Source organism: Seriola aureovittata, chromosome 17 (assembly GCF_021018895.1).
Source record: "Seriola aureovittata isolate HTS-2021-v1 ecotype China chromosome 17, ASM2101889v1, whole genome shotgun sequence".
Taxonomy (NCBI): domain Eukaryota; kingdom Metazoa; phylum Chordata; class Actinopteri; order Carangiformes; family Carangidae; genus Seriola; species Seriola aureovittata.
Genome location: NC_079380.1, coordinates 7,426,119 through 7,440,294, shown reverse-complemented (window position 1 = coordinate 7,440,294; position 14,176 = coordinate 7,426,119). Strand labels below are relative to the sequence as shown.

At 38.6% G+C, this 14,176-nt stretch overlaps 1 protein-coding gene across 1 annotated transcript; it reads right to left on the bottom strand.

The window, feature by feature from the left end:
• Positions 1 to 385: 385 nt before the first annotated feature.
• hsd3b7 (hydroxy-delta-5-steroid dehydrogenase, 3 beta- and steroid delta-isomerase) lies at positions 386 to 12,502 on the bottom strand. The gene is made up of 6 exons (XM_056401988.1): positions 12,284 to 12,502; positions 10,354 to 10,509; positions 7,076 to 7,184; positions 3,777 to 3,876; positions 3,021 to 3,183; positions 386 to 1,825 (listed from the first exon to the last, which is right to left on the bottom strand). The coding sequence occupies exons 1-6, from the start codon at positions 12,441 to 12,443 to the stop codon at positions 1,413 to 1,415; spliced, it is 1,101 nt and encodes a 366-aa protein (XP_056257963.1). The 5' UTR covers positions 12,444 to 12,502; the 3' UTR covers positions 386 to 1,412.
• Positions 12,503 to 14,176: the final 1,674 nt, after the last annotated feature.

The following is a 14,176-nucleotide window of genomic DNA, read 5'->3' as shown; positions in this document are numbered from 1 at the left end:
TTTTGTAAGGGAACTCCCATATACTTCATCTTACTCATACAAAACAATGCTAGCCAACTGGTTGTTATGGAGTCTGAGGACAAGTTTCCACAAGACTACAGAAAGGGGCACAGCCCTTAGTATTGTGGATAAACAACATTCATCATCTCCATGGAAATCTAGAGGTGAATAACTACCAATCACCAAGTGGAAATACTAAAACACGTGCATAAAAAAAAACAAAAAAAACAAAACTGAAAACCAAAATATGATTTAAGGTTATGAGTCATGTGTCTAGGCAGTAAAGACTTTCCTTATGACATATACTGCACATTATGATCATAATAAAAGATGGGATATGCACTGTCTTCCTGTAATGTGAATCAAATACAAAAACACAACAAAGTAGAATATGATAAATCTTTATTTAAAATTACAAAAAAATTAAGAAAACTAAACAGGATATGTTTCTGAACCTCATAAAAGATTCAGTAATCTCAGAAAAGGCATTTAACTCTTTTTTAAATTATGCAGCATAAAACACTGCTATCAATAATATACATTCATAAAATAAAGGTCTAAAGTCAATATACTGCTTGTAAATTGTGTTTACATTGGTCATAATTTATAAATATATAATATGTAAATTCTACAGGACTGTCTTAACAAGAGGCACAATTCTTTGGTGGTTGTACCAACAAAACAACAAAGGACTCCCAATGGAATACAATACTGAATACATTCTTTAACAAGGCTGTTAACGTCTGCGCTTTATCTGAACAAATAATTTCATTGTGTTTTATTTATAACTAAGCTATAAATGCTATGCTGTTGTAGACGTATTACTCATACATAACAAATGCAGTAATAACAGACTTTTTAAGTCAGTACCCAATGCATTTGGAATGAAGCCAATACAGACAGAATCAGTGTCATATTTCAAAATAAGACTTCTGAAACCCTATTTTTAAAAAGCACATTTTCATAGCGACAATTCCATGTTTGATATTGCCTCTTCCCCTCATTACACCATTTAACGTCTCTTTGTTCAGACCATTTCATGGTTCTCTTGGGAACTTCTGTGTTGAAAAGTTCAATACAATAATAATAATTGTCATTATAGGCTTAACTTATGACTGATCCTAAATTACGTGCAGGTCTGAGACAATTGAAATTCAACTACATTTCAACAAGATTATACGATAAATACTTTGTCAAGAATATTCTTCAGTTAGTGGTACAAGGCACCCCTTAGCCACCTGCTTTAGAGAGCGAAAAAGTGCTTTTTAATCTGCAATTGAATAATTAATTGTTTATTAAAAGACTTTTATACTGTTAACTAATAACATGTTACTCCTTTTTTTCATATAAAGCTTGTGTCTTCTGAGTCTTCATAGCAGCTTCTGATGTGTATTACCATACTTGAGGTCACATTAGGTGTCTTTGGGCTTTTCCACTGGGAATGTGTCAACCCATTTCTGCGTGCGGGCTCGACATTGATCCCAGTCATACAAGGGGCGGTACTGGAAGTAACGTTGGGCTTTGTCTGTACCCACCGTGAAGGAGGTACAAGCCACGGCCAAGGTGTAACGGTTTAGCAACGGCGTGTAGTTATATATGGGGCTCACTATCCAGCGGAGCAGGTCATTCGCCATGGCCAGGAACCAGAGCACCAGTAAGGGCATGCGGACCCTTCGAAAGTTAAATGTGGACAGGAACTGCATGTTGAAATCCTCGTAGCTCTTGTAGGGTGAGTCATCATAGCAGAAGAAAGCCTCCCCTCCGACCGTCTGCGGGCGCTCCCTCAGAGCTCGTGCTGCAAGCACATGCATCCAGGCCACATTGCCTAGCACACAAACAAGTGAGTGAATATCAGACTGAATGATGGATGGAGCAAATATTTACCTTAGTGGAAGCACTAAGCAGTAAAAAGTGAAATGTTCTTGAGCACTAAAAGAAAAATTATGAGTCTGAAGAATGATTTCTGTCAGTGCCAAATTATTGATGAATGAACATGTACCTGTTCATTTCATATCCCCAAATTTTCAGACAGTCATGTATCAATAACAGATTTGGGTATTCTGAAAAAAAAAAAAAAAAATCCTAAATTTGGAAATTGAAAAGAGTCTTCTAGCCAATAACCGATGGTGGATATAAAATATTCTGAAAAAAAAAAGAAAAAGAAGAGATTTCCCAATAAAATATAGTGGAGTTAGTAAGTCAAGTACTAGCACATCAGAATTGTCTCAGTAAATGTGCTTAGTTGCTTCACATCTGTAACCACATTACACTGACATCATCTTTAACGTCAGCCGAGCACAAGCTACAACTATCTAAGATCTACAGTGTCTAATGTACTACTAGTGAACCTGCATCATCAACATTTATGAACTGTATATACTTTTATTATTAAGTATAGTAGCCGACCCGTAGATTGTAATGTATACAGTAACTTCCAGTTCTATAATGTCTGTATCTATTAAGCCTGCCTTAAGTATCAGCCATTGATACATGAAAGCTAATTTGGTCATAAGCAACGGCTGATACCATGACTGAGTAACAAAGACTCATCACTGCTGAAACCAGACCAATCAAGATTAATCAAAGATGTCATCATCATGTCTGGAAGGAGATGTAGATTTCTTGGTTATCATAATATCATAACCAAGAAATCTAGATCAGCTCTTTTGATGTTACAGTGTCTGTGCTTTCTTACACAGACTTCTTGTCAAATAGTTATGGTCTGAACTGTTAATTTCAGAGGAAGTGTGTGCATGACATCTTTTTTTTTGCGATCAAGTGTGTACATGACATCTTTTTTTTTGCGATCAAGTGTGTGCATGACATCTGTGTTTCTGCTTTTAGTCCCGGTCTGAGTAGAAGTCATTACACTGGGCTTTTATCTTGTTCTTCTTTATAGTCTGAATTAATCACTTTCAAGGTTAAAATAGAGCAGAAGTTGGTATTCTCAGGCTATGTTCAAGAAATTCTGACGTAAAGTTGTGGTTGCATTAGTAGGATATAAGTCATTTTAGACTCACCTGCATAGACTCGCCCATGTTCAGTGTTATCTGGGACGCCCCCGATAATTATGCCTCCCCTTTCAACACCCTGTTTGTAGAAGTCCTTAATCAGCTCGTGCCCCTCACCGTAAATCCCTGTCGGCCTTAGAGAGCATGTGTACAAACACTTTCCACCTTTCAACTGGACAGGAGACACAACCAGAATTCGGTGTTAGGAATCAGATAGGGAGGCCGACACAACTTCAAAACAAGTACACGGAAGGGGTTAAAGGGTATGTTCTGTGGGTTTGGACTGTGAACAGCAGGAGAGACACCACAGGAAGGCCTCGAGAGGATGAGCTGGCATTTTGTGGCACAAAGTCTCACAGGAAATTCCTTTTATTGTATTTCTGGAATCTAACCAGGGATATGAGGGCAATAAAACAAACAGCCATAGCTTTCTGAATGTGTTAACCAGTCTAAAAGGTTATGATAATATGAAGACTCTAAAATTCAGCATTATTGTCCCCAGTAATATACAGTAATGCATATAAACACATATATGACTGCTATTCTGTCTCTACAGCTGTTATCATTTCCATTGTATTGTGAAAGTTTCATTCTTATTTCATTTCAATGTGCTTTTAAATCTGCATCACTGTGATTTAGTTTGGAAAAATAAGAATATGAATGTGAGGAATAAAACTGTGAGATTACAGAATTTGCCTCACAATGAAAGCAGCAGACGCCATTAATCATTTATCTGTGGATTGAAGATCGTAAAACATTAAGTACCTCTGTGCCATTGGCTTCAAGGACAATTTTCTCTGCCTTTGCCTTGCTCTTGGGGTAGGCCATAGTGTGTTTCACGTCGTAAGGTGTGTCTTCGTTGCCCCTGTAGAAGAGAAGAAATCAAAGAGTCAGGGGAGGTATTCGGGATTGTTTTTCTTGACCTTGCCATACGTTGGAGAGGAATGTTGTCTACTCAGGCCAAATAACCCACAGACAGTGTGAGCGATAAAGGGTTAGGAAGTAAAAAGTTAAAATGACCTCTAAAGTGACTGTGCCACATCTCCCCTTGCACAGCTCTTATTTTCGTGACTTACTCTGTGAACTGTGAACGGAGAAAGAATGCCAAAAATTGTTTTGAAGTGCAGCTGTAGCTACATGCCCCTCCAAAAGTATTAGAGCAGTGAGGCCAATTCCTTTATTTTTGCTGTAGACTGAAAACATTTGGGTTTGACACCTAAAGATGAATATGAGACAAGAGATCAACATTTCAGCTTTTATTTCCAGGTATTTACATCTGGATTTGATACACAACTTAGAAGACAGCACCTTTTGTTTTGAACACACCCATTTTTCATGTGAGCAAAAGTATTTGAACATGTGACTGACAGGTGTGTATTGTTGCCCAGGTGTGTCCTATTACTTGATTATTCAAACAATAAATAGCACTGAATGTCTCCACTCAGTTTCAGATTTTATAGTTTTTATATATAGCATTTATAGTTAGAGGAAAAAAGAGAGCTGTCTATGGGTGAAAAAAAAAGCAATTGTGAAGCTGAGAGAAGATGGAAAATCAATTAGTAATAATTCTTGCATTTTACCTGCTAAAGAAGAGACTGAAGGGAGGAACCCCCCAAAACAAACAACAACTGAAAGAAGCTGCGGTGAAAGCCTGGAAAAGCATCACAAAAGAAGAATGCAAAAGTTTGGTGATGTCAATGGGCCACAGGCTTGATGCAGTTATTGCAAGCAAAGGATTTGCAAATAAATATTAAGTCTTATTCACTTTAATCTATTTTAAGTCTTTCTATTCCAATACTTTTGCTCACCTAAATATTTGGTGTTCCGTTACAAATAATGCTGTCTTCTAAGTTGTGAATCAGATCCAGATGTAAATACCTGGAAATAAAAGCTGAAATGTTGATCTCTTGTCTCATATTCATCTTTTGATGTCAAACCCAAATGTTTTCAGTCTACAGCAAAAATAAAAGAATTGGCCTCACTGTTCCAATACTTTTGGAGGGGAGTGTACGTGCAAACTTACACATGCACTCAAATTGGAAAAAAAACCCACAAACAAACACACACAAACACACACACACACACACACACAACCACCATCTGAAACAATGTCAGGATCCCGGCTCATGTTAGGTGGACGCTGGAAATTTGCCACTTCATATTTTATTATCTCCTGTCTTTGGCATTTATGAAGCATGTCTCTTCCTCTCGGTAAAGGATATGACTGTTTTTGCATATTGTAATTATCAACAAACATGTACCTACATATTTTAGTTTGAAGAACTCCTAACTAATCTTTCACAGAACATGTTGGCATTTTAGATTTTTCAGTGTGTTTAATATCTAAGGGCCTAAAATAATTATTTTAAAATTCTTTTTATCTGCATCTAATCTATAAATGCAACAGTAAGTAGTTACATTGACAGACTATTATGTGATATATGTGCTAGATATTTTATTTTATTTTTATATTATTAAGTCCAGAAAATCATTAGAGAGTAGTGAAAAATAAAAACATATTGAAAATGTAGAACATCAGACTGTGTTGTTTTGGTTTGATTTTCCATCAGTGCTTTGTTTGACGTGTCTCCCTCTTGTTTGCACACCTGCATCTCCCTAACTGACTCATCAAGACCAATTCATCCACACCTGTGGAGCGCTTTCAACCAGCATGCCCCACCCAAAAGAGCGGGATGAGGAGCAAAGAGATGAGATGAGAGATGGCAGTCAAAGAAGCAGCGCATGCAGCTGAGGGCTGACAACACTGATGCTGTGGAGAAGCAGCGTGTGTGGACAGAGCCAGAGAGATAGTCTGTATCAGGGTGATAAGACTATGAGAAAAGCATCAGCACTTTGGGGGAAAAAAGGCAAGTGCAGCTTTTATTTCACAATCCATATTGACGGCACATCAAAGGAATCCTCCCACGCACCACTGAATGATATCAGTATCCAGACCGAGACATTACCCAGTACCCAGTATGTCGGTACCCAGACTGAGAATATGTCCCCTAATCTTTTAGCTTTGAACATTTTAGTAAAATAAATGTAACATATTTGTAGTAAATGGACTAAAACAAGCGAAAACAGTGTTAGAGATACTGTCGAGCTCAATGCAAAACTGACTCCTATAACAGACACATATCTGTGAATAGACTCACTGTGTGTCAAAATGTTCCCGATACCCACACTTAATAAACACAGTGCTTGGAGACAGAATATTTGTATAAATATAATCATGTACCTCCGTCTATCTTCTTGTCATCTTATTTTATCTTTGCATGATTGTTTTTGTTGCTTCTGTGCATCCGTGCACCAAAACACTCCACTTGTATTGAGGAAAGAACAGTGCAGACGTCACCACAGCCAGAAACACACTTTTTCCGCAACAGTGGACAGCTGGTGCAGCAGTTACCGCCTCTCACCGGTGGAAATCAGGCTACAGTGTTCATTTGTACATCTGAGAGTACAGCACTAAAACTGGTTGTATTAACAGTGCACCAGTTGTTTCCAAGACGTCTTATTTAACAGTAAATAGTTACTGGCAGGTGAGTGTTGTTTAATCATGCTAAGTCATTCATTAGCTTAAGTTACAGGTAATAACCGACACTTAGCATCAGGACTGTCATTACATAAGGTCATTAAAGCTTGTTTAACATATTTGTTGTTTGAGCTCCTGACATGTTGCTAAGTGTGGCTGCAGCAACATTACATAACATCTTTGAAATACCATACATACTCAGGCAGAACACTACGGTTGGAAAATATCAGGAGTGATTTATTTACGGGACAGATAAAAAGCCTGAATGTGGAGACTGGCTCCTGCTCAATGTCTTTTTGTCTCCACCCGATCATATCTCCTCTGTACAAGATGGTGCATTCAAGAGCAGAAGAAAGAAGGAATTCAAGACTGAAAGTGCCAAAGCATTTCTCAACATGGGACAGAAAATAACAACCTTGTGGGCTCACTGGGAGAAATACTTGGGCACTCAGTCACTTGGCTAGCAGAATACAACAGACAAAGGCTCACAGACAAATAACACAGAAATGATGTTTTATAGCTTCACCTCAGAAAGGCGTCTCCATTGACATTGGGACCAATCACTTCCATGCTGCTGGTGTATACCAGGCACTGGATACCGCACTCCACACAGGCATTGATCACATTTTTCGTTCCTGGTGGGAGAGAAAACGTTGTAATTTAAGAGGTGGAGGATGCTGGGGTTTCATAAATTAGATTGAGAAACTTATGTTACCCAATAAAATTCAATCTTCAAAAAGCCACATGACTGATTTTGACACAGTTGGATCACCGGACTCTGAAGAGATCCAACCGTGTCAAAATCAGTGACACAGTTGGATCTCTTCAGAGTCCGGTATGTGCACAGTTTCAGATGAATTTGAGAGAAATGAAAGTTCTTATTTTGTAATTGGGGACATAACAAAATGACCACAATTCACTTAAAAGTGGCCCATGTGTGTTCTGTTCATCTGATGAAAACATGTTTTTTCTTTCCTCCATTAAAACCTGGTCTTTATTAGTGGACATGCAGTACAAAAAGGGAATACAACGTTAGGACGGATGGATAAATCATTCATGCTTTAATTTACTGTTGGGCACATCTTATAACCATGAAGCAGCAGTGTGAACCTGATTTACAGGTTTGAGCTAAATGCTCATGCCAGCATGCTAACATATTCATAACAACGATGCTAACAAAAAAAAAAAAAATGTTATTTAATTTTGACCTAATAGCATGAAATGAATTTAGGGGAACACCAAAGTGATTACAATTCATCCTATAGAGGGCATGAATACGTGTACCAAAAGTCATGGCAAGTTATCTTCAAAATGTTGAGTTATTTGCTGGGTAAGTGAAAATGTTGACGTGCTGGTAGTGCTTGAGAAAAAGTGTAGCAAGTCACAAAGATAAAATCTCTGCTAACCATGAATGTCTGTACAACATTTCATGGCAGTCCATCCAATAGCTGTTGAGATATTTCTGTCGGGACAAAAGTGGTGGGCCGACCGACTGGCATTGTGATCCCTAGAGACATGCGGCTTACATGGGAAGGAAATTTCAGAAATGAAAACATTAAACCTAAGTAAATAATAAAAATCAACATGACTGCATTGCAGCTATAGAAAGCCCTCGATAAAGTACTTTCTAATGTTGTCTTAAGGTTTGAAAAATCAAAGTGGTCTTGAAGGCGCGCTTAAGTGTATGGAGGCTCTGCAGGCTAAATCTTGGCCACCTTCTTCCTTCAGAAGTGTCGTGACTAGATCTCAGGCAGCACAATGGCTCACAGGGGGTTAAAATCTCCGGTTTGTGTTCTAGCTGAAAGCCAGAATACACAGACTCTTGCATGTCATCAGTAAGGTAAACTCTACCTGATATTAAAAGGTACAGTTAATGATTTCAACTCTATAACTGAGTTAACTGTCCCCCACCTGCAATTTGTACAAATTTTGGGAAGTAGAGAGAGATTTTGTGTGTGTGTCTGGAGGAGAGGGAGTTTAGAGTACTGTGAAACATCCAGTGATCAAGGCATGAAAACTCTTTGAGACTCACACAGGGAGAACAGTTTTAAATTCTTGTAATATTTCTCAACTAGTGGAATCTAAACTGATCCACCCTCTTCTCTTCAGTGCAGTAGAGGTCAGTTAAGTATTATTTCTTTAAGCACATTCAGCTCATGGCCAAAGCGATTTCAGGAATTCAAACAAATAAACTCCAGAATTTCCTGAATGTGTTTTAAACTAGGTTGGGAATATTTCCTGTTTGTCTTACTGTCTACAAATCGCATTCAAATGCCACACCCAACAATGATTAGACTCATAGACATTGCCTGAGTGTCCAAAGCCTGATATATCTTATTCCTTTGTGCCATTGAGCTCCATTGTTGTCCAAAAACTGTCATCACAAACACATCAATGAGCCAAAGCATTGTACTTGATGACAGGTTTCTTTGTTAGCATGAAAACAACCAAAGTTGTATATTTTGAATCAATCCTGCTTATGCCATCCTGCTTCCCAAAATACTCCCTAGAGCACCAAAAGTAGTCCCCAGAAAACAATTCTTCCTGTTCGCTAAAAGCTACAGTTGTACTACAGTACTGTGTACAGAAATGACTGAGCCTTTTAAAAACAATAAAACTGTGTATTTGTGACTTGCATCAACAGTAGGAACAAATGGGTTTGGGGCTGTGTGGTGATGAGTGCAAATGTAAGAAAGTACTGAAAGACGAACTAAGTTAATACATACTTAAGGAGTACAGAGCTACTATGTGCTAAACAGTCGAGGGAAGGGGGGTCATTTATTACGTCGGGCTTCTACCTGATGTTTGCATGATACTTATGTGTCACTTACTGATTCCTTCTGTGCTACAAGCTGTTCGTGTTGTTTTGTTTAAGTCTGTGGTAATGACACTGAGTCACTACAACTTCATTAAGTGTGTTTCACATACAGTTTTTTGTTTGTCACCGAGACAATATGGAGTCAAAACAATAGTTTGTTCCAGCTAAAATGAACTCTATTCATGACACACACACATGCTCTCTTTCTCTCTGACTCAGCCACCTACACAAACCACTCTAAAATTCATTGCACCCGACACAATACTCACAAGCGCTAAAGAGATTTAGTCACCAAGTCTTCAGCTGAATATATTTAGTCGTATTTACACTTACAGTAAATGCCAGAATTACTGCCTTAACTCCACGTCCCCCAAAAGGGAGGAAAACTCTTGTGGCTCACATTCAAGATAAGGCCAATACAGATATGTTGTGCTAACCCTGCCTGTGACTCATTAAACTTGTTTGCATTTGACTTTTTTTATTGCTGAAATAAAAACATTTGATGTTTGCCTGAGAGACTAACTGTTATCAAGGTGAAAAACAGCCTCTCAAACATTCATGTGACACTTGATCTCACCACTGAAACCCTCATTATAGGATTAGGCAGTTTAGAGACGAATGACCAACCACACTCCCTCAATTTAAGACAAACTGTGATGCTTTAAATAAACCATCATTTTACAAAACTACATTTGTGAAGAATTTAAATATAGAAAATTTAATTAAAACCTGCTCTTTACCCACATCTGAGTATCAAGATGAAATCCCTGTCACACCAGAAATGGGAAGTCTCAACTCCAGCGAAAAGATATGATGTGATGTGTCAGCCTTACCCTATCACCTCCACATCTACTGAAATCACGGGGGATACGAGTCCTTGAAAAGCGTCAAAAACAGGAGAAGGTGTGGATTTCCTCTGTATCTCTCATTAGGTCCCATCCCTTTCCCTTGTTATCATTTCGGTCACCACCCCCTTGAGGACTCACCCGTGACGTTGACTGAGTAGATAACGGTTTCTGGGATCCTGTGCCAAACGTCCACCAAGCTGGCCGTGTGGATGATGACATCAGCCCCACGGGAGGCCTCCAACACGCTGCTGTAGTCTGTGATATCCCCCTGAATGACCACCACCTTTGTCGCCTCTGAAGGAAAAACAGGAAGAGGCAAAATGTGGTTCTGTGTGTGATCCAGCATCATGACTGCGTTCTTAAAATCTCTAAAAAGCATTTAAAAACAAAAGAAACAGGTCTTCTTCTGTTATAAGTATACTTGTATATTAAAACCTAACACATTTTTGAAATTCTGATACTGTTAATTATCTGGAAACCTTATCATATTGATGGAAAAAGCCAAAATGTGTCAAATTTGCAACTGACAAAAATGTCCTAAAGCAAAAAGATGCACATTAGCTTGGCAGGCACAATATTGTAAAATCATCTTGTGGCATATATCATCATCATCACGCCCAACTGTTGCTCAAACTAGACATATTATTCATGGACATTTGTGATGTCTCGTTATCTTATATGAAGGTCATGTACCGGTGATTTATCTAGCTGTCATGCAGTGTCCTTGAAATGCTGATAGATGACGAAAGATGTCCTGCAGATGGCTTGTAAAGGGAGTGGACTTTTGAACGTAGAGTCAGAGGTCTTCTCAAGTTTGCATTTCTGTTTGCAAGCTCACTAAGCACAGACGGGAGGTATTTCATTACAGGTGCTCCGTCTAATTCAAATTAGTGGAAACACAAACCATGCAGACATCTCAGATGAACAAAGTGTTTTCTACTTCAGGACAGACATATCATCTGAGGTTGAGTGCATTTTCCTGAGGGAAAAGGTTAACTGCCGTTGAATGCAGTTTACTTTAATTATACAGTGAATTACTGTATAATTTATTACATGCTTTAGCTTCTGGTTAATTGAATCAGTGCAGGCTGACCGGAGGAGCATGGGAGGGAAACAAAATGTAAATGTCTCTCAGTAATTGAAGTATAATGTCAAGCACAGATGGCATGTGAACCACGTAAGATTAAAACTGTGGTTCCAAGGAAAACACACAAACCTTTGCCCAATGCTAATGTCATCCAAAAGGTGATGACAACATTTGCAAAGTACACAGTGACAAGTTACAACATCTTTATCCCGCCACAGGAAAAGTAGGGAGTTGGCCATCCTGGATTCACAGCCCGAGTGTCTTCACTGCAGGCTGACCCAGTGACCATGGGAGGGGAACAAAATGTCAGGCTACACAGTATTTATTTTCCCAAGTGCAGATTTACTTAAACACCCCACCACTGTCTCACACTAATAAAAAACCTAGTAAAATATGACATTTTTCTATTCATATGTTGCACTTCTTACTTGCTGGCCAAGAGCAAATAAACTTGTCTTCATCATTTTGAGATAAGACATGAGTGATATGTGAATAAACTTAAACTCATACAAAGTAGAGTTATTAATAAAGAAGGGGGCATCAGTAGACCAAAATCTAACGCAATATAAGGCTGTAAAATAAACACTGCTGAAGAGAGTCAGGGACAAAACATGCAAATGGCTACTAAAAACAACACTGATATTACTATACAAAAATGCAGAGTAAAGTTTTATCCCAGGCCATTAATTACTGGGAATTAATAATGTTTTTAAAAGGTGACGTTACGGTCCTCTTCAATCAGATGTTGGATGTTGACAACGATCTTTAAAGGCTTAAGTAAAATTAAAGCAGGAGCTCCATAAAAAAGGTCCCACATTCAGAGGCCGGGGTAAGAAAAACTCATGAAATGTGAAACGGCTTGGGTCATGTCTTAAAATAGACGTGGGATATAACTGTAATTTAGCCGATTTCAAAATTCAAATTCGTATTTTAAACGAAAACACCACATCGTCACGAACAACCGCCTCCGGCAGGTCTTACCTTTGCTCAGTCCAGTTAAACTCGTGTCTACGTGTTTGTCAAACACCCGGACCTCCTCCACTTTGTCCTCGTTCTCCAGTAAAACCCTCAGCATGTGCCTCCCGAGGAAGCCGCAACCTCCGGTGATCAGATACACTGCGCCTCGCTGTGTGTCAGACATGCTGAGAGGCTGTGGTGCAGCGACGGTGTCTGGTTCAGCTCTCTGCTCTCTGCGCGGAGCGTCGGGCCATTTAAGAACTTCTTTCTTTTTTTTTTTTTTTTTCTTTTTTTTTCTACTCAACTTTATTAAAACACAAACCTGCATACTAACTTTTGACCGGTAGGGGAGAGTGGGGGCAATTAGTGCCAAGGGGCAAGTAGTGCCACCCCTGTTATCTAGAAAACCATAGAAGAAGTTGGTCATGTGACCACATATTTTTGAAGAGGCATCTATTTCACTCATCCTGCAAAGAGGGGAGACACATGGCTTGAGAGGTAAGCACATTTAAGTTCAAAAAACTATTTTTTGCCCTCCAAAGTAAATTTTCTGTGATCATGGTTTTTGCTGATTTGATTGCTGTGTTTGAACAATTATAGATAACTTTGAAAACAATTCACACATGTTTTAATGCTTTAGTAAGCTACACCATGAGTCTATACAGTTAGCATGATGCAAGCTCAAAACAGCTAGGGGATGCATTTATTTCACAATGGTGGGCTTGGGGTAATTTGTGCCAAAGGGCCTGGGTTACCCCAACTTATGATTATTTACTATATATTACTTTATTGTATTTTATTGTTATTGTACATTGTATTCTTTCATTTGATCACTAAAACTATGTGACATTCTTAATTTTAGACCAAAATCCATCATGCCACGTGAATACAAACGGAAGACAGAGAGGGTTTCAACTCCTCCAGTAGCTCAGAGGAGAGTGACTTTCCGATTCCACTTAGCGATGCCACTGATTATGAGAGTTCAGATGTCCAGTGATGATGATGATGATGATGATGATGGTGACAAGGATCTGTCTGCTGGTAACTTTGTCATTGTGAGGTTTGCAGGTAAAAAAATCCAAATCCTATAACTATGTTGGATTGGTGGAGAATGTTGAAGGTGATGAGATCAGTGAAAAGTTTCTGAAGCAAAGTTGTAAGAGGTCTGTTGATGGAAAGCCCATCTTCACATTTAGAGAGAATGATGAAGGAGTCATCCCTAAAGGTGATGTGCTCAAGAAACTACCCACACCACAAAAACTTGGTGGTACTGCTAGAAGGGAGCACAAGTTCACATTTCCATGCAGCATTGAAAAGCGGGATGTTCAGTAGTAGGCCGGTTCTGTGAAGAGATTCAGATGCAGATAATTTGCATGATTAGGGTTTTATTTTGGATTTTTTATTTTGTTCTGAGTGTGTTGCTCTGAGTCTAGGTGTGTTCATGTCTTGTTTAAGTTCATGTCAGGCCTTGTTTGTTAAATAAACGTTAAATAACTAATTTTGTATTGAACTTGTCTTGCTTTTATATAGCATTATCGTTTGTGAGACTAAACTGATCTGTTTTACTTCAATTATCAATGGCACAATTTACCCCAGTGTATTCTCTCTAATGGCACAACTTACCCTGCACCGGGGGCAAGTTGTGCCACAAGACCACTTTTTTTTCTAAAGCTATATTTCTCAAACAGTTTATTTAAGATCCAAAGTGATTGTTCCCAGGGATGCACAACATCCTAAACTATATGTACATATTTTAGTTGGAGGCATTGCTGTAATCGTCTTGCTTTAAAGGCACTTTAAGTAAAAAATGGCACTACTTACCCCACTCTCCCTACTGTATTTAGTTTGAAGTATTCGTATTTTTCTGCTACTTTATACTTCTACTCCATTTTACTTTGTACTCCACTACATTTCTTT